This window comes from Lepisma saccharinum, chromosome 18, assembly GCF_977018435.1.
Source record: "Lepisma saccharinum chromosome 18, izLepSacc3.1, whole genome shotgun sequence".
Classification (NCBI taxonomy): domain Eukaryota; kingdom Metazoa; phylum Arthropoda; class Insecta; order Zygentoma; family Lepismatidae; genus Lepisma; species Lepisma saccharinum.
The window spans coordinates 16,572,929-16,595,075 of record NC_139246.1 but is presented as its reverse complement, the minus strand read 5'-3'; the positions used below and the strand labels follow the sequence as shown (position 1 = coordinate 16,595,075).

General features: G+C 38.9%; 1 protein-coding gene across 2 annotated transcripts in view; it reads right to left on the bottom strand.

The window, feature by feature from the left end:
* LOC146002416 (uncharacterized) overlaps positions 1 to 22,147 on the bottom strand; it is a 167,531-nt gene that overhangs the window by 4,924 nt on the left and 140,460 nt on the right. The window contains exons 13-17 of one of the 2 annotated variants that reach the window (XR_014443703.1): positions 18,395 to 18,546; positions 16,505 to 16,711; positions 12,970 to 14,694; positions 7,415 to 8,027; positions 4,590 to 4,667 (exon numbers count right to left, since the gene is read on the bottom strand). Coding sequence is in view for 1 of the 2 variants with exons in the window: in XM_083140238.1 (XP_082996364.1) it covers positions 7,415 to 8,027; positions 12,970 to 14,694; positions 16,505 to 16,711; positions 18,395 to 18,546 (2,697 nt within the window). In the remaining variant the exon portion in view is untranslated. The remainder of the gene's footprint in view (positions 1 to 4,589; positions 4,668 to 7,414; positions 8,028 to 12,969; positions 14,695 to 16,504; positions 16,712 to 18,394; positions 18,547 to 22,147) is intronic. The other variant, XM_083140238.1, reaches the window with a different exon arrangement.

Genomic DNA, 22,147 nt, shown 5'->3' with positions numbered 1-22,147 from the left:
GAAATCTCCCTTAGACAACATACAAAGGTGTATCAAAAAGTAAGGTGAATTTGTCTGTAAAACCCAGAGTTTTCGTGTAACTAATTAAATTTTTTGTATGTGTCAGATACCAAGGTGATGCAAGTCTGACAGCAATTACAGCCTTCTACGTCAAACCATCTGGTACCTAGAGCAATTCAAAGATGGCGCAACGACTTGAACATTACTCCAAGGAGGAGGTGCACGGTGAAATTCATTCCTTCATCGCATCATAACAGGCGATGAAACTCCAATACCCCTGAATCTAAACGCCAGAGCATGACATGGAAACATCCGTTGTCACCGCGGCCAAGAAACTCAAGACAACAACATCTGCCAAGAAAACAATGGCTACTGTGTTTTGGGACCGCCAAGGTGTTATTCATGTTGAATTTATGGAAAAGGGTACGACCATTAATGCGGACACATACTGCTAACCATGGACAGGCTGAAAGCAGCCATACGTCAGAAACGAAGAGGGGCACTACGAGAGGGGGTGTTGTTATTGCAAGATAACGCACGACCACATTCAGCCCAAAGAACCCGTACACACATCATGGGTTTGAACTAGAAAATTCTGGACCATCCTCCATATAGCCCGGATTTAGCCCCTTCCGACTACCATTTGTTTGGCCTCCTAAAGAAACACCTTCGTGGGCGGCTTTTCGATACACTGGAAGAGGCACAACAGGCTACGGTTACCTGGTTAGGGAACCTGGAGCAACATTTCTTTGAAATGGGCATGGATGATTTGGTGTCACGTTGGAATAAATGTTTGGACCGCAGTGGTTCCTATGTCAAATTTTAGAGTGATACCATGTGTCAAACATACTACAGTTTTATATTTTTCTATGTACGTTTTTCAATAAATCGAAAATTCACCTTACTTTTTGATAAACCCTTGTATATTCTGTTTTATTGTCCGTCTCTGAAATACCGATGATATAAAATTAGCATCTACAGAGTGATCACAAAGTGGGCATACCCCCCTTTATTTTTGATACTATGATAGTTATGGTTGAATGCTTGATGTGGACACATACCTGATGGTTTAAGAGTCCGGAACATCGGTATGGAGACCATCATTTTTGTAGCACAGCTGAATTCTGCACCATGTTCTGGCAGATGTTTTACGGAGATAATCCAGGGTTACATGCGGGAAGGCATCTTCCACAGCTGCTCGTAACTCTTGCGTTGTGTGATGCCAGATATTTCTGACTCTGTCATTGATGACCCCCAGAGGTGAGGTCAGGGACTTCTTGGAGGCCATGCTAAGGGAGCTGGGCAATCTTTAGAATCTCTTCCAATCCACTGCCCAGGAAAGGTCTTATTCAGGTAATGACACACTTGCAATGCAAAGTGGACCAGAACACAACGTAGAACCATCTCCATACCGATGTTCTGGACTCTTAAACCATCAGGTATGTGTCCAATCAAGCATTCAACCATAACCATCCTAGTGTCAGAAGGGGATTGGGGGGGGGGGGGTATGCCCACTGTGTGACCACTTTGTATATTTGTTGGTGAAATCCATCTATTTCCCTTAGGGGAGAAAGTTGACCCCTGGACCAGCCACACGTAACGCTGAATGGTGACCATTGCCACATCACGTGCAGGAACCATCAATTCTTGATTGTTGCTTATTTCACGTTTTCTCACATAGGGCACCGGCATATTTCTATCCAACCACCAATGCAAAAAGTAGGCAATAGAAAGTTTTTCCTAAGAAAAGATCAGAAACTGCCGTTCCCCCCACAAGGAGGAATACCATAGTGAATTGGGCCCCACTGTAAGCTGTAGGTCCAGTGCCGATTAGCCAATCTGTGCACTTAAAAAACAAAAACTCACACCTAACACAAAAACTATGACTTGACACTTTTAACCAAAACTTCAAGAGCAGACTAAAGGTGGAGTCAGATTTCTGACTAAAGTGAATTTTTAAGAACCATAAACATTGCCACATACAATGGCCAATGATAGCATAGGTAGAGAGAGAGAAACACTGCATGAAACAGACTAACGACTTTGGCATAATTCCTAATGGCCATGACATTGCTAAAAGCAGCTTCAGTACAAGTGATGCTGATTGTGTGTCTCGGTCACTGCATACTGTGCACTCGAATTCATCAGTGTATATGGCAGGCTTTATAGATATTTGCAATTGAATGATGATAAACAGAAATCATCACACAATTTTGGTTTTCAAAATGTTCTGACTTGCTATCATATGGTATTTTGTTAGCACAAAGTTAAAAGGAGAGACAGTAAATACTCAAGATAAAATATAAATATCAAATTGTAAATACATATACTTTACAAGAGAGAAATATGTTAAGTATAGACTAGTAAGAAATCTTCAAGGCTTGAAATTTAATACAGTGTGTTCACCGACTTATGACCACATCGGTAATGTCAAAATGATCCAAAGTTCATGCTTTCATACTTCAAGGCTACATTTTGCTTTGACACTAATAAGCTTTCAGACTATACTCTGGGAAAAAGATGAATGTAGCAAATATCAGGCAAGTGGTCACAATTTAGTGAATACTCAGTGTAATTCTAACATAAATTTTGTTAATATATGCTATTAGTTATATTTAATTAACCTTATAAAATATAATCTCCTTCATGAGAATATTATGATGAAGCGTTAAAGATGATATACTGTTACTTCGTAATATGTACATTGGGAAGATTATGAGTATGATACACTGTTTGATGTGAATTAATTTTCTTCACTATTCTCCCATACACTAAACAAACACACTCATTCTCTCTCTCTCTCTCTCTCTCTCTCTCTCTCTCTCTCTCTCTCTTTCTCTTTTGTGTAAATAGCTTAAATTACATGTTTTAATGTGTTTACCTTATGTTGCTTTCCTATAGAGTACTGACTGCATGGGAACAATTTCGCTTGCCCTCGAGCGTATACAATGTACTGTAATATCATTTTAATGTAACAATAATCTAGACACATATATGTAAAATATCTGCCTTGGTACTTCAGCCCACAATCATCTATTTCATTTTCATACATCACTGTGTATTGGCAAGACAGACTAAACTTCATTTTAACATGGATATGATGACTATGTTCACTTAAGTTTCAATTTTGCTGCGTCTTTCACTTTACAATCCATATTTGAAGGCCAACTAATGTGTACAACTGGGCTTCGAGTGTATACCACTCATTTTGCCTATTTGAGCGTTATTCACTCAAGTGAAGAAGTTCTACATTCCATCCATCTATCTACCGTAGTCCAAGCAAACTATTTGGCGCTTGAGCGAAATTCTCTTCCGCAGCTGTCTCATTACACTTATTTCAATAATAAAGATGAAAGATGGTTAGCTGCAATTGGTGAAGGGACATGCGCACACACACACACACACACACACATACACACATACACAGAGACACATTCATGTCCAGGCTTGGACTCAACCCAGAATAAAAAATTACAAGATCGTGAACAAGCGTCTCATCTGCTTGGCCACAATAATAATTGATAGGAGTGTGCAGATTTTTATTTCTTTCTTGGGATGAGTAATAAAATGAAATCCCAACATTCGCTGTGAGAAATGTTCAGAATTTCCCAACACTCTGAAAGTCTTTGATTTGACACACTCTTTCTCCATAAGCGATTGCTTTCACATTTCCAAGATATTTATAGTGTAGAATATTTCGAGAATCAAACGCTCTTGGATAATTGAGAGCCTGAAAATCATGGAATCGTTTCTCAAAGTCTAGTTCAGGATGTGAATCATTTTCCAGTCAAGAACAGAGGGGTTTCCCTGATGCCAATTACTGACTTCTTGGCATACTGCACACATCTACTAACTAAGTTCCAATTCTCGCCACCAGGGTAAAAAATGGCGCTGTAAGCAGTCAAAACTTGGTATAGTTACAGGAAAAACACTATAAATCGCAGAAAACCATACTCTTTGTAATAAAATATCGTTACAATTTCACTATTCGAATTACATGAACATTACTAAAGGAAAAAGCAACAAGCGTCACCAACCACAACCAGGGAGTTCACACAATGGTTAGACAATGTCACCGACTTTGACGTGAGAGTTACGGAAAATTCCACGTTTTGACTGCTTACAGCGCCATTTTTTACCCTGGTGGCGAGAATTGGAACTTTTTTTTTTTTTTTTTTTTTTTTTTTTTTTTTTTTTTTTTTTTTTTTTTTTTTTTTTTTTTTGCATAATTCGCGAGCGCATTGCTTCATTAGCTGTACCACTCTGAACACCGTCACTTTAATTATAACCACCTTGTACTTACTTGTTATTTAACGTGAAATATGTTAAAAATTCATAAAAAAAATTATTGTGCGTTATACATACTACTGATATGGACTACACAACCACTTCCACCAATATTAACACAACTAATAATAACTAACTACTTCTAGTATTAGCACAGGTCTACTAAGTAAAGTTAGAAGAAAGAAAGAAAATATAGACACAGAAGTTTCTATTTTTACTTAATAAACAAAGATAAGAAGAAACAAAATATAGACCCAGCTGTCTTGAAGTGGACAGTGAATAAAGAATTGAAGGACAGTTACCAGAAGATGAAGAAAGCTCCAACTTGGCCATATGCAAGTGTTGATGCTGGAAATATGGTGATCATCTTCTGTATACCACTAGGACAGGATAGAAATGGAAAAAAATAACGTTAATAATTGAATTTCCACAGCCAAAGAATTTTTTTTTGCTTTAATTGTAACTGTTAATTGAAACAGTTAATGAGTGAACGCACACACATACATACACACATTCTCACACTATCTACAAATATGTGAAACATACTTGTTAAGGCTCGGCTGGACCTTTGGCTGATGTCACCGAAGCCATTTTTTTTAAATTTCCTCCTCTCATTTCGAAAAACCTATAAGATGTTCCAAATTGTGAAAGAAATACTTGAACATCACATGAGTCATTGTGTGGTTTTCTTTCGCTATTATCTAAATATTCAAGTAGCCACGAAACTATTGTGAATATCCAGGCAAAAGGGAAAGTAAACCACATGAAGGTGCATGTGAATGCTCTATACTCCGTCCAAGCTAACTGTGGAGCAGGCAAACGAAAGCAAGTCTCTGTGCAAGTAGTGACACGAGACGGCTCCACCAATGAACACGTGAGAGGAACGGAATTGCGTGGAGTGGGGGAAACCGACTGAAGTTACCAGCCTGCACATCAGCGTCTACTGCTTCACTCTGGCCAATAGATTACCCTCGCTTCTCTGATGCTATGAGCGGCCTTGCTCCACAGTTAACTGGGACAGGATATAGAAGGAATTCAAAGCAAATGTAATTTTTCAGAATTTGAAATATCTTAGCTGTTTTTCAAAACGAGAGGAAATTTAAAAAATGGCTTCGCTGGCATTGGCCAACAGTCCAGCCGAGCCTTAAGTATGTCATTTAATTAGAACAGAATTTGATTACTTCAGCATCAAATGAGATATTTTGGAAAGGTGACTTAGCAGTAACTATAAAAGATACAAAATAGGGCTGAGCTGATACTGATGATCGGTATTGGCCAATATCAGTGCTATCGGTATTAGAAAGTATCGTTTGGACTTTATTCACACTACCAATCGATACTTTTCTGACATTTTGGTGTTTGGCAGGGACTGAAAAAACCCCACAAGACATTTTTGAATATTATGCAAAATTTTAAGTTCCCAATTATTGTGCACCAGCATTGCGTGAAAAACTGGAATTTATAATTACATAACTGGTATTTTAGTAACCTGATGTAATTCATAAATATTTTAAAGCAAACTATGGTAAAGTGATGTTTATAATTGGAGTGGGATGCTTAGAGTGATTTAATTAATCTTTAATTGTTAATAGGGATGGACGATATCGGAAATTTAATATCGCGATATATCGTCAAGAAAATATCGTCACAGACAATACAATATTTTTTCCGTATCGTGATAGCGATATATCATCAAATATCATGATGATATATATCGCCAACATGATATATATTGCCAAATATTATGACGATATATATTGCCGACATGATATATATCGCCAAATATCGTGACGATATATCACTGACACGATGTATATCACCAAATATCATGATGATATATCACTGACATGATATATATCACCAAATATGATGATATATCATCTAGTTGATATCACCTGGATGATTTTTTTTCAATATCGCGATATATCGTCTGGACGATATATCGCCCAACACTAATTGTTACAATTTTCAAGCATCAGTACCAGTATCGATGAGAATCTATAAGAATATCGGTATATCTATCGGTTCAAAATGGTATCGATTCAGCCCTAATAAAAAAAAAAAAAAATAACGGTTGGCCAGTTCATTCAAGAATATGTAACCAATGAACTCTTGATTTGTAAATTTCTGATTGGTATTCATGGAACATTTGGCCATTATACAGGTCCAATTCATTTCATCTTTAAATCCATTGAAAGCCTAATAGCATCTCTACAGTAGATAGAAATCTTTCACAATTTAAGCCTACTTTATGCACAGATAGGAAAATCGAAATTGGAGCTACAAATTTATAATGAATCTTAAATATTGTCTCACTGTGACCCTTGATTGCAATGGTAATATTAACTTGCTTGGTCAGAGAAACACCTGGAAATTTAGTAGAAAGCATTTGTATATTTTGGGGCAAATTCTTAAACTTTAAATCTAGAATGCCAGGAGCCCCAGATTCGAATCCTGGGCTGGGCATGGATGTTTGTGAGTGTCTATTCATCAATTTCATCATATCATCACTCATTCCATCTTTGCAAATTAGCCAAAAGTGGCACAAAAAGTGAAGTAAAATAAACCAAATCAAATCAAATCTTAAACTTTAACTTGATAGCATTTACATGTTTTAAAATAATGAGTTCTTTGTAATGCAGTTACAAGTAAGTTATTTTTTTGAGTAACACTAACTGTAACAAGTTACTTTTTGAAGTGAGTAATGAAACTAACTGTTGCTTTTCTGTACATTTCAACAGCAATGAACAAAATTAGTTTGCTAAAAGAACAGAAATAAAATTTTGATTTTCATGCCTTTTGTTATGAACAAATGTTTTCTATGACATATTTTTCAAGTCTAAGGACTTACTTTGACTTATGTTACTACTATATTTTGATATTTAAACATATGATGTTTGTTATAATTTAATTAAAAGTAATGTTAATTTTGGATGATCACATCAGTTAATCAAAGAGAGTCCACTAGCAATTCAGCATGCAACATGTGCTACGAGTTATGTATTATCCAGAATGAGTGTAACTGTAGTTGTAACTTTTTGAGCAAAGTAACTCACTGTTACTTGGTTACTTTTAAGAAGGTGAAGACAGAATATTAACACAAGTGAACAGAGATGGAAACACTTACCAGGTACTGTTTTATGGAATTTTGGTGTTCCATTTTTATGTGGCTGAAAGTGCGTCACTCCGTACACTGTAGGGTTCGTGAACTGGGGTTGAGTGTCTAGTTTCTTTGCTTCCTTACTGAGCTTACTGTACCAGTACACTTTCCTCGCATACAGACACAAAAGTACTATCTTTGCTGCTACCAAATTCGCTACCACTATCACGAAATCTCTATGTCTTATGGGTAGCGTGGTAGCGGCCGTGGTCCAACAGATCCACACCACGACGAGAAACACCGAGGAAGCAAGGATCCATCTTGCCTCTCGGCCGTTTTCTTCACTGTGCCAAGTGCAGAGGCCAAAGAGTACACTTGCGATAAGTAGCACTATCACATACACTAACGAAACTACTAGTTCTACCTCGAAACTATCCACAGGGGAGCAGCGCCACAGGGGTTCTCCATTGGCACCCCCGTTGATTAAATAATCGACTTGCGATGGGGCTAGGACAAGCCAACCTGATGATAATATCACTTGAACGAGGATTAATGCACCAGCTACTACGAGTAATCCTGATGGTTTCGTTAATCCATCTTCAATGTCCTTTCCACCCTGCCGTCTCCATGTATTTACCACCTGAAAAGAATAAAGTGTTATATTTCATGACCATTTAATGGAATAACTCTTTACAAACTGTGCACATGCATGTATACAACAAAAAAGATGATGCCATTAAGTAATAACTAGAGGCATGCACATTTTGTTTTTGTTTTTTTAAATTTGAATTTAAAATTTTGGGTGCATCAGCACTTAGGCTATTTTGCACCCGTCACATTGTACGGGGTCCAGCCCCTTACCGTAACTATAATAAAACACGTTTCTGAGGATTAAAATATTCTTATCTTGGTTAAAAGCTGAGGCTGTAAAGATGCACTCAGCACATGTAAAGACAAAACACAGGACACGACACACAACAGTCCTACGCAGATTATACTGGCCGTAGATCCAGGTGCCAGAGCCTCGCTAGTCTGCAAAATACAGTCCGGGGTGTACTACATGGAAGTGAGGTTGACAATTGGGTGTACTACATGGAAGTGAGGTTGACAATTGGGTGTACTACATGAAAGTGAGGTTGACAATTGAGTGTACTACCTGGAAGTGAGGTTGACAATTGGGTGTACTACATGGAAGTGAGGTTGACAATTGGGTGTACTACATGGAAGTGAGGTTGACAATTGGGTGTACTACATGGAAGTGAGGTTGACACTTGGGTGTACTAAATGGAAGTGAGGTTGAAAATTGAGTGTACTACCTGGAAGTGAGGTTGACAATTGGGTGTACTAGATGGAAGTGAGGTTGACACTTGGGTGTACTAGATGGAAGTGAGGTTGACACTTGGGTGTACTAAATGGAAGTGAGGTTGACAATTGAGTGTACTACCTGGAAGTGAGGTTGACAATTGGGTATACTAAATGGAAGTGAGGTTGACAATTGGGTGTACTACATGGAAGTGAGGTTGACAATTGGGTGTACTACATGCAAGTGAGGTTTGACAATTGGGTGTACTAGATGGAAGTTAGGTTGACAATTGGGTGTACTACATGCAAGTGAGGTTGACAATTGGGTGTACTAGATGGAAGTGAGGTTGACAATTGGGTGTACTAGATGGAAGTGAGGTTGACAATTGGGTGTACTAGATGGAAGTGAGGTTGACAATTGGGTGTACTGCATGCAAGTGAGGTTTGACAATTGGGTGTACTATATGGAAGTGAGGTTGACACTTGGGTGTACTAAATGGAAGTGAGGTTGACAATTGAGTGTACTACCTGGAAGTGAGGTTGACAATTGGGTGTACTACATGGAAGTGAGGTTGACAATTGGGTGTACTACATGGAAGTGAGGTTGACAATTGGGTGTACTACATGCAAGTGAGGTTTGACAATTGGGTGTACTAGATGGAAGTGAGGTTGACAATTGGATGTACTACATGCAAGTGAGGTTTGACAATTGGGTGTACTACATGGAAGTGAGGTTGACACTTGGGTGTACTAAATGGAAGTGAGGTTGACAATTGAGTGTACTACCTGGAAGTGAGGTTGACAATTGGGTGTACTACATGGAAGTGAGGTTGACAATTGGGTGTACTACATGAAAGTGAGGTTGACAATTGGGTGTACTACATGGAAGTGAGGTTTGACAATTGGGTGTACTAGATGGAAGTGAGGTTGACAATTGGATGTACTACATGCAAGTGAGGTTTGACAATTGGGTGTACTATATGGAAGTGAGGTTGACACTTGGGTGTACTAAATGGAAGTGAGGTTGACAATTGAGTGTACTACCTGGAAGTGAGGTTGACAATTGGGTGTACTACATGGAAGTGAGGTTGACAATTGGGTGTACTCTATGGAAGTGAGGTCGACAATTGGGTGTACTACATTGAAGTGAGGTTGACAATTGGGTGTACTACATGGTAGTGAGGTTGACAATTGGGTGTACTACAGGCAAGTGAGGTTTGACAATTGGGTGTACTAGATGGAAGTGAGGTTGACAATTGGGTGTACTATGTGGAAGCATCACCCCTTACACCCCCATTTTGTTTTTGACAAAACATGAAATGTGAAATAACACACTGTAATGTTCATTTTTCATGTTTTTGGAAGGTATGAGGTGCCTTTCCTTAACATTTTTTTCTCGAAATGATGCGAAATGAACTCCAAACTGTGAAATAAAGTTTCAAAAATGAAATGTAGAGTTTATTTAACGATGTGACCCTCTATGAAGTCTGAATTATCCTGAGAGCTATGTAATTCACAGAAAATTGACTAATTCTGCTGTAAATATTTGAGAAGCAAAAATGGACCCCTTTACACAGGAATAAACTTATTACTCTGATAACTACATAAATGTACTATTAGAAGGGAAACGTTTCTTTTGTGTATTAAGTGTAGTTTTTAAATCAAATTTAGGGTTTTATTCACTATTTTAACACCAAAATGCCATTTTCTATACTGCTTTTAATCTCGAAATGTGCCCAGTTTTTATACCGCAATCTGGAAGTTTTATTCAACATAAATATGGGGCTCTAATTATAACAAGTGTTTTTGAAAGTTGGTTTTTAAAAAGTAACTAAGTTAAAATTACAATTACTTCACCTAAATAAATAACTCAGTTACATTTCTGAGAAAATAGCTTGTTGGCATTACCATCATTGTACCATTTATTTTTTCCCGGATAATTTGAAACTCACATAACATGATACATGAATGGATTACAAGGTTTTCTACTGATAACCATAAAAATTAACATTAACTTTCATTAAATTATAATTAACCTCATATACCTATTTTTAAGTGCAATGAGAAGTAAATCCCTATACTTGAAAATTAAGATTAAAATCTATTTTTTTTGTAAATTGAATTAAGGGTGTTTTGGAAAGAAGGACTTTAGTCACAAATTGCGATTTTCCGTTTTTTTCATTTGACACTAAATCAATTATAGAAAATATTATAATTTCATATTTGGCATGTGAAAATATTCTACATGTATATCATGTCTGTAATGTTTGCTATTAAAAGAATAAATATAAATAACTGTGTACTGTAAAATTCCATTTTTTAGCTTAAGTGCCCATTCCCAAACACCCTAGAATTAGTGTTGAAACAAGAATCTAGAAAAAATTCAATTATTACTGAAGGAAGGTTTATTATGAGCTGCTGATATTATATACAGTGGACTCTCTCTAATTCAAACTTGGATAATTCAAATTACTATGTAATTTGAACAGAAGTTTATTCACATTGAAATCGTCTTTAATGATGTGATGTTTTTGTTAATTTGAATTTTGGATAATTCGAACTTTTTCATGTCCCCTTGGAGTTCATATTAAAAAGATTCCACTGTTTATGTACATAAAATATCATTTCCAAGTTTCTGGGAAACTTACTTTCAATTTCTAGATTGTGCTAATACAGTGAAACCCTAGTTTTACGTTTCTGGATTTTATATTATTCCACATTGTACGAGGGACAGTCAAATTGTGGCCGCGGTGGCTCAGTCGGTAACACGTCTGACTACCATGCTAAAGGTCCCGGGTTCGATCCCCGGCTGGTTCAAATTCGGGAACTTTTCTAACATTGGAAGTAGGCCCGGTGCCCACCCAGCATCGAATGACATGGGTACCTGGGGGAAACCATGGGGGTAAAGTCGGTCAGGGGCGTGATGCTGATCACATCACCCCCACTCACGACCGGATCAAGAAAGTGTGGGGCATTACCCCCACACCCCTATACCTTTTACAGTCAAATGAAAACCTTCATTTGTTTTTTATATAGTAGATTTCTTCATGTAAAGTTTCACAAGTATGCAGCATCTTGCTGATCCACATATATTTTCAAGTGTGAGCTAGTACCTCTACACCTCAAGAAGAAGAATATTTGGAATCTATGTGAAATCACTTTTGAGCTACTGTGAAGGTCACCCATCTGCATGTGGACTGCGGCCATTGTCGAATTTCCTCCTCTATTTGTAAACTTTTTTGATTGAATTGGTGTTTTAAGTCTACTTTATGCACAGTAAGGCTAATCTGGACTGGACCTACAGTTTAAAGAGGGATCCGAACCACTGTGCCTCCACCAGGTATCGAACCTGGAACCCCTTGATTACAAGACAACATACGTACTACTGCATCATCGAGAAGGCCCCATTTGTAAACTTGCTGATGTGGTAAGCATTGAATTTTCATTTGCCGTAGAATGTCTATAAGTTTTAGTCTTCCAGAGGACTGCGGTGGCTCAGTCGGTAATGTGTCTGACTACCATGCTAAAGGTCCCGGGTTCGATCCCCGGCCGGTTCAAATCCAGAAACTTTTCTAATGTTGGAAGTGGTCTCGGTGCCCACCCAGCGTCGAATGACATGGGTGCCTGGGGGAAACCCTGGGGGGTAAAGGCAGTCAGGGGCGTAATGCTGATCACATCACCCCCACTCATGACTGGATCAAGAAAGTGTGGGGCATTACCCCCACACCCCCTATACACCTTCATGGCATGGTGCACAGGGGAACACTTAACCTTTTTTTTTTTTACCTTCCAGAGGGTAAGAAACCACTGCTCTTCGCTGGTGAATGTATATGCAGGAGGCGCCATTTTTAAAATGACAAAAATGGTGTTGTGGAGCTCACTTGATCAGTGTTGCAGCCTTGAAGTCATTTTGTAAGTAACAGGCGATACCTTATGTAAAATTGAGCTGTTTACAGTCTGTCCTGTAATTTTTATTGGACTTTTAAGGTTTTCATTTGACTCCCCGTCATACATTCAATCTTCATGCTCCCAATAAAGCAAAATATTACAAAATTTTCCAGCATTTTAAGTTTTTGACTTTTGTTTCTAAGAGAATGTAAAATTGAGGCTCCATTGTAGAATGATATTGTATGACTTTGATAGGTTATTTTTATAATATTACAGTAATAATTACAGTTTATAGTTTAATCTTTCTGATAAAAGGTGAAATATCATGGCTGACTAATAAATTTGAAACAAAACAATAAATATTAAGAATAATTTAAATATAGATCACTTACCTTCACCAACATCCCTGAGAAAATTACAGCATATGAGAGGCCAAGAAGTAATCTTCGTGCACTGCAGGTGACCTCTGTAGGACTAATTATGAAGCTAATATTTGTTGCATATAGTAGAAGGACTCCAAGAAGAATGAGGTAACCAAGAATTGATGTCCCAGAGGCTCTCGGGAAGGCAGATAGAAAGTAAAATGCTGTACCAAGAGCTATAATTGCACCAAATATGCTGAGAGCACTTGTAACGACACCCCACATGGATCGGAAATTCTCAAGAATAGGGGGTGGTTGCGGTACGGACTTTGCAGCATAGCGTAATGACTGAGAGCTGCAGACGCTGAGACAGTCACCGGAATCGCACTCAGCAACCGGTCGCAGAGCTGGATATCGGAACATGACATCAGCTGGTCGTGCAGACAAGCCTGTTCCTGGTCTCCATCCTCCTATTCTCACGTAGTCAAATGTTCCATTTTCTACTTTTCGGTAGTTCCATAAATAGAATCCAGCCTTTGCTTCTTCAGATGCGGATTTTAATATTTCCTTGTTCAGGAAACCTCTTGCTCCAGGGCCGCAATCGGTGATAGATTCAGCTTCGAAGTGTTGCTCGCACTGATTTGCTAGAAACTGGTGAAGCCCTCGTGCAATTGTCCACACTGCCCTGGCGGTGTTCCAAACGTTTGAGTCTTGCTCCATGCTCGATATGTCCAAGACCTCATTACCGGAGCACTGGTCCGGGTATTGGTTCTGAACCACCGCACTGCCTTTCAGCTGACACCTGAACGTGTGCTGATGGAACTCCTCGTACCATGCTGTGGGGAACGGCCAATGATCGCTCAGAGACAGTGACCCCATAAACTGACGGAATCCTGGAATGTCGTAGTTTTCCAAACTTAGACTTATAGTGCCGGCTGCAATACTCTCCAATCCACGGACAACTCTTCTATCCGTCGACCACCCAAGCCCAGAAACGAATGATAATCTGTCCGACAATTTCCGTTCGGCCACTGCTTCCAGAAATAGACGTATCTCCGTGGGAGAATCTAACAAAAGAATAACCACAGATGCTGAGGACATCTTCTGGATATCCAGAACAGCTTCCGACACATCTTTCTCCACAGAATCTTCGGAGACTGCCCAAATTCCGCCAACGCACATGTCATCCTGAGAAATAAGCTCCGCAAGCAAGTCCTTTGCGGCTTCAGCAGCTTGAGTTCTGCTGTGAATTATTAACACGTAACGCCATTCAAACATTTGCACAACCTGAAACAGAGCTTCCACCTCCCTTGCGGAAGAAGGTGCCATATTCAAATAAAGCTTCTGCATGTCTTTGTTCTTCGTGCTGTGTAAAATAGGCGAAACAAGTTGTGGGATTCCCTGAGCCTCGAATAAGGGACTGACAAGCTCGGATGCTTCTTCGTCCAACGTCACGGCTGCTACGATGGAATTGGATGCTGTGGGATCATCTTCACTGCCTTCTTCGCCAGAAAAGAATGTGAAGAGCCGTTCATGGGCCCGTTGTGGTTGCGAGCAATGGTCGAATATTAAAGCACCCAGCTCTATTCCCTCCAGAACACTTTGATTGTGATTCACTTGCTCGAGAGCGAATGTGAGAGCTGCAAGATTTTGGAACATGGCTGCGGAATGGAATTCACCGCAATTGAAATAGCTATTCCCTTGACGATGGAATGGCACAAGTCCTAAGATCGAGAATCTGCGATTGGATGGTACCTGGAAGAAGACAAGATAAAGATTACAAGGAATATTATTTTCTTAGATGAAACAGCAACATTTTAAGAGAAAAACATATGCATTGCTGCATTCATACAAACCCATGTTTTTACTGTGTCTTAATTTTATCTCAGAAGAATAGAATCTACTGTAGCATGCTAATTTTTATGAAAAGCCTAATAATTACACATTTTAGGTAATTTTATAAAATTTTATAAAAATATGTGGACTGGAATTTTAATAGTGGCAACTCTTTAATTACTGTAGATACAGAAAATACAGAAAACATGCATGTTTCTAAATTTTACTGTCCTTTGATATAGACACCAGTGATACCCATTGCCAATGATGTGGATGTTGAAGGATGCCATTAGCCTATTTTCAAGAATGCCTGCAGAGGGGGCTAAGGAGGGGCACTTCCCCCCCCCCCCGTGAGATATCAAGAAAAACTTTATATAATTCAAATGGTGAAATTGTAGTGTAAAAACGGAATAAAGTTATCTCTATATCTGTGCACTGGAAAAAAGTACAAAAAGAGAAGGAACTGTTCATCAACAAAGTGATAGATGTTTATGGAAAGGAAGGAAGGTGAATCCAGTTTCCATCTAAATAGTAGACTCCAGTCTGAACTTGTATACAACGCCTAAGTATTTTCAATTCAGTTTCGTTTTTATGATTTGTAAAATAGATAACAATATTTGGTACGGTCAATAAATAACTGGATTAATGCCGTGAAAAAGCGAAATAAAGTGACAAAGCGATGAAACTTACGGGATATGTAGACCAGGCTTTGCCACATGTCTATGAGATGAGTTCCAGACTAGGTGGCAGCACTGGCAGGGAAGGGAGGTTGTCTATGTGCAATTTGCCTCCAAGGAACCAGGCAGTCATTCAGTGAGGTGAGTCATGGCGTTCACAGTGTCAGGTGCCTCACAATGCAGGGGAGTATGCCATTACGGATGAGTCCATTTTCTGCCATTGATGACCTCATACAGGAGTGTCGGGGGATTAGTCTGAACCAGATTGCAACCAAACTAGGCATTACTCATGGTACAGCATACACTATTCTTCATGAACACCTTCACTATAGTGTTGCCTTCTGCAATCAAAAATTGTATCACGGATCGCTGAACCTCTTTTGTGTCACCTGACACTTTGAACTCACCTCACTGAATGACTGACTGGCACCTTGAGGGCAAATTGCACATACACAACCTCCCTTCCCTGCCAGTGCGGCCACCTAGCACCACGGTCTGGAACTCGTCTCACAGACATGTGACGTACCCCAGCCTGGTCTACATATTCCGTAAGTTTCATCACTCTGTCACTTTATTTCGCTTTTTCACGGCATTAATCCAGTTATTTATTGACCGTACCAAATAATAATAACCCAATATGAGTTCTCATAGCACTTCTTGATACTTTCTGTTAGAAATTGTCACTGCACAGTCAAAGTTCTTGCATATTCCAACATAAAAAATGCTTTCTCATGACTACTTTGTGCCATATTGCTACTGCTGCCTGCTAGCAGAGAACATGATAACTATGTGTTTGTGCAGTTTCCAACAAAACGTTTGAGAGTTTTTTATTCTATGGGCGTCAGAATTACCACTATCTGTTGCACAGTTATCTGTGGTGAATTTCTAAAAATGTGTCACGCACTTACGAATCACCATGATTATTACTCTATTCGGACCAATGAGAATTTCATATTTGTACATTCATATTACATATATTTTGAAACGCAATTGAATAGACAAAACCAATATCTCTTAATTAATATTATAATTGTAGAAAAAATATATCATACCTGAAGAATGTGTGGAGAAGATGGTTTATTCTTAGCTGCCAAACAAGTAGTACACTTTGATACGATGTCTGCTAAAGGAATTTCAGTCTTATTTTCAGTGTAAGCCTTCATTTTGCTCATGTCAAGTTCGATTCCATCTTTGAGACTTACTTGACCCACTGGAAGTAAGCCGTAAGCATCACTTCCTATCCGTCGGAAATTTAACACCTGCAAGAGAAGGTTTAAAGTTAACAAATTTTAAATCCAAGACTAAAATTTGTTACAAACAGTAGTGAAATGGGTTGAAATGAAATTTATAAATTTCTTTTCTTTCTTCTTTTCTCCAGGGGGTGTTCACGGGTTATCAGAGGGGAACTTTGTAAACCAAGTCCATTCTTCAAAAGTTTAATGATATTAAATGCAGGTATATTGTGTGTGTGAAAGGGGGGGGGGGTCATTAAGTTAACATGAAATTTAGAAATATGATACAAATACTACAGTTTTTTTTCTATATCTTCTAAAACATCTCCTGAAGTGTTAATTGAATCTACTAACATCATCCCTTACTACGCACTCCATACTAGTTTTCATAATCCAGATATTTATATCATACAAGAAAAAATACCTAACATTCAATCATAGTGTCTACTGTACATTCCACCCCTGGCCAAAGCAATAAAACTCCCTTTCGTTCCCAAAACTTGGGAGCTGTTGACCTTTGACGCAGAGGTGGAAGGAATATGGATAATGACGTCACAACCACCAATTTCTGTCTAAACGGAAGGCTGCAACAGGGCCAGTGAAGTTACAGGTAAAGAATCTCCCCTATGAAAGAACTTTCTAAAGTCTACAGAATCTTCAAAATACTTGCAGCTACTTAGGCTTCCGCTCATAAACAAGATGAATGAATGTAATAGCTGCTGTTCATGTTATGTGCATTTATCCTTCAAGTTGTGAGCAAAATAATTTTTGCTGTTTACATTTTCACTCTTCACTGCAAACAAATTATACAAAATAGTTTTATCAAATGTCAAGAGGGATGACACCAGTGCCAGGGGAGGCTCAGCCCCCCCCCCCCTCCTGCTACAGGCCTGTGAAGAAACCGAACTTCATAGATAGATATGGCATTTTTATCGGCAACATTATCAGCATTCAACACAAATAAAATAGTAACATAAATCCTAGATTCTTTTATGTAAAAATCCACAAAATTTTACCCATATAACTTCAAATAAAGCACTGGTAATGAGGATCACATCCGAAATGTGTTCACTTTAGAACTTTGAACATTTCCGACCAGTTTGTACAGTGCGACTTGAAAACATGGATGAGATTCCTGTCAAATAAAATGAATGGTCAGAATTGTAGACGTCCACAAAGGATTTCTACAACCCAACACTTTCAACCCTACTGCAAGCAAGATGTGCATAGACCCAAGATATTTTCAAACGATTCCCACTTGACAGCATTGACCATGGGATTTCTAGTCCCTTCACGAGATCGCTGCGTACCAATTTGCTATATCCTGTATGCCTGACTGACATGACTTTGAAATGCCTTTGAATAGAAATTCTGAACAATATATGTGTAAATTTCCATGGAATCCTCTACAGCATCGCTTTTCAAAATTTACATCTTCACACTCTCAAGACCTACTAACGATTGAATGAGCTTTTGCACAATTATTGAGGATCTCCTTTATTAGTGCAATAACATCAGCAATTTTGATTCATTTTTGCATAAAAAAATACTGTTTTCACATACAATATACAATTATATTTTCTTCATCATATCTTTCAAATCCACAGAAATCATGCCATGCTATTTAAAAAAGTCTTCCTGTCGCAAAAATCAAAGTATAGAGATTTTCTGTACTACAGAATTCCAATTAATCAGAACCTATTGTGATACCTGTAGTTTAGCATGGGCATTTTCACCACTATGGGAGAATGCAATTCCATTGAGACCAGCTCCTACAAATGCCATTTTTGGAGCCACTTCAAAGAGCCTCCTCTTCACACGATCCAAATCCTTCATGTTGCGGCAAACTCCGGAATCCTTGTCTGATTCGAAAAGAACACATATTAATAATTTTACAAATCTGCATCGTAAACATGCTATATTACGTTCCTTCAAATTTCTTACACAACTATTTCTAACATATAAATATATTTGAACATTCACATGCTAATATGCAATAACAATGAATTAGAGTTGAGCTGTTACAGATACATGCTGATGTATTGGTGTTTGAGAATATTGCTTCAAATTAAACCAACGATATTGCTAAATGAATTTCTGTACTCTTGGTATCATTAACACGAAGCATGCAAAATGTCAAATGACACCATTCCAGAGTCAGTGTACCTTGTGAAGTATGGTATATGTAAAGTTTGTGTTAACAAAATGGATTGCATTAAAAGTTATAGTTGTGCTTATTAGGGATGGGCTGATACAGGTATATCAATGTATTGCCAAATTGCTCATTTTACCAATCCAATATTTCTACAAATATACGAGGGAGAATCAAATGAAAACAGCAAAAGTGTCATTAAAAATATTTTTTTCTTTCTAGGCGTTTGGAAATTTGCAGACACAGTCCTTGACGTCTTTCCGAGCTGGTAGTACGAAGCAGTGCCAGTAGGTGGGGTTTGATGTGAGTAACAGCTGATTCAAGATGGCGGCACCACTACGCAGTTGCACCAAGCAGGAACAGCATGGAGTTATTCTATTTTTATGGAATGAAGGTGTGAAACTGGTTGATATTCATTGGAGAATGCAGACTAAGTATGGAGATGCCTGTCTGTCAAAGCGGCAAGTCTACAATTGGTGGAAGAAATTCGCAGAAGGTACGACTTTATTGACTGATGTTTCCCGTCCGGGTCAGGCTCAGTGAGTTGTGACAGAGGAGTCCATAGGCACAGCAGATCGTCTTATTCAGGAAAACCGGCATCTTGCCCTGGCTGAAATGGCTTCCTTGCTGAATATGAGCTTCGGTTCAGTACAACACATAGTGCATGACGAACTCCGCTACAGAAAATTGTCCGCCAGGTGGGTTCCTCGACAGCTGACGCAGGAACTAAAAGTCCGTCGCATTGATGCATGTCAAGAGCTGCTGAGGTGTTATGAAGAGGAGGGTGAGGATTTTCTAGCTCACATTGTCACCGGGGATGAAAGTTGGGTGAACCATTTTCAACCGGAGACGAAACATGCAGGCAAAGAATGGCGACATTCGTCTTCGCCGAAACCAAAGAAGTTTCGCAGACAGCCCTCTGCAGGGAAAGTCATGTTGACTTTATTCTGGGATAAGAAAGGTCCTATTCTGGAACACTACATGCCCCCACGTAAGACAGTGACTAGTGCCACCTACATCGACCTTCTCAAGAACCATTTGAGGCCAGCGATATGCACCAAGCGAAGGGGATTGCTGAGTGCAGGTGTTTACTTCAACATGATAACACCCGTCCTCATTCTGCTCGTGGAACCATGAAAACCATCGATGACCTACGATATGCTTCAAGTGCCTACCACATCTGCCATACTCACCAGATTTGGCACCATCTGATTTCCACATCTTTGGTCTATTAAAGGAGCACCTTGAAGGGCAGAGGTTCAAGTCTGATGAAGACGTCCAATCGGCGGTGCACGAGTGGCTACACAGTCAACCGAAAGATTTTTACTCACGCGGTATCGAAGCACTACCTATCTGATGGCGTAACTGCATTGAATTGGGAGGGGACTATATAGAAAAATAATGTACAATCAAACATTATCCCTGCATTAAAATAGTGGAAAAAAATTAATTGCAGTTTTCATTTGATTCTCCCTTGTAATGTCATTTAGTGCAAAAGTCTACTATTTTGTTTCATTATTTTATAAATATTGACACGCACCCAACCGGCCTGTGTAAAGTTCTAATAATTTTATTTCTCTTTTCAATCAGCCTTCTCAGTTTCTGACAACAAAGAGAAACACTGACTCACTTTGCAATGTTATTATGCATGTGAGAAAACATTTATCAGTTCAATTGCTATCATTAATGTACACTTAATGGGTAATTACAGCAACGCAGTTTGCAAATAATAAACTTCAAATATGGATGATATTTTAATCTTCTACCTTCAGGAAAATCAACTCATTTGTACACAAGAAAATAACAATATCTTCAACTCCAATATTTGAAATATAAAAGACATAATTATCAATAAACTTACATTCATAACATCTTCAATGTCCACAACAACGAACATTCACCTTATTCCCTTTCGTTCTCCTACCCAAGAGTTTTCCCACACAGGTTGGTCGTCAACCACCAGTTCAACATAAATGTGTCATATTTCTGAAATCACCGATCACTCACAAGGCCGTTACAATATGAAGTTAATTTGTAAAATAAGTGTCTAAATATGCAATTTAGTTTCCTAAGGCAGTCAGTGACCTCGTTACATTCAGTAATTAAGAAGTGAAGGAACAATTCAATTTCTTCTTCTTAAGGTTTATTCGATTTAGTTCCCTATAATAATCAATGAAATGCAACTGAAATAAAATTACACATGTAAAATATGAAGTTTTCTTATTAATTATAGGGACAAGAATGGCCCTCCCTCCCCTTACCTTGACATTATAGTATGCAATAATGAAAACGTGTTAGAAGCTGCGAACTCGAATTAAATAAGCTAAAAAGATGAAACCAATTGTGATCTATATGTAATTTTTTTTCAATTAATAATTTGAAGGGTTTTATAATATGAAAGTAAAATTTTCTGTAAGCCAGAGAAAATTTCAGGGGACACATGAAAGTTTTGGAGGAGCCAGTGCCCCCTCACTCCCAACCCTCCTTTAATGACATCCTAATCACATGCAAACCAGATGGGACCTTAGGACACAGCGTATACAGGAAGCCTACTCACATTGGCTTATACCTTAACGCCAGGAGTTTTCACCATCCAACCCAGCGGTCAACCGTACTCTCTACGTTGTTTCACTGGGCCATCTCCATCAGCGACACAGAGCACCTTCAAGATGAAATAAGACACCTGCGCACAGCTTTCAGACAGAATGGATACATGGAAGGCATCATCAACAAGACACTAGAGCGAGTAATGCACAACAAGAACAACCAACAAACACACCCGGAACCTCCAGGCAACCAAGAAGAGAAGAAGATAGCCATCATACCATACACTGGAAACCTTTCCGCTGTCATCGGCCACATTCTTGCAAAGCACAACATTAAGATGATCCACAAACCACCACAGGAAATCAGAACCCGACTTCGAAACCCCAAAGATGACCTAGGATAGAAGACAGCCGGGGTTTACCATATCGTCTGCGCCTGCGGTGAAGCCTACATCTGGCAAATGGGGAGGACAATCGAACAACGATGCAAAGAACATGCCAGCTACATAAAGAATTTTCACTCCGAAAAATCCAGGTTAGCAGAACATTCCATCCAAGAGAGCCATAGAATCGACTTCACAACCACCAAGTTCATCAATAAGTCATCCAATTACTGGAACAGAATCATCAAAGAAGCAATAGCTATCCACGGGGAAAAGGAAAACCTGAACAGGGACACGGGACTAGAACTGGACCCAGCCTGGTTAGGGATAGTCGACTGGGAGCGCGGACGTCGTAGAGACGACACCTGATTGGCCTGCCACC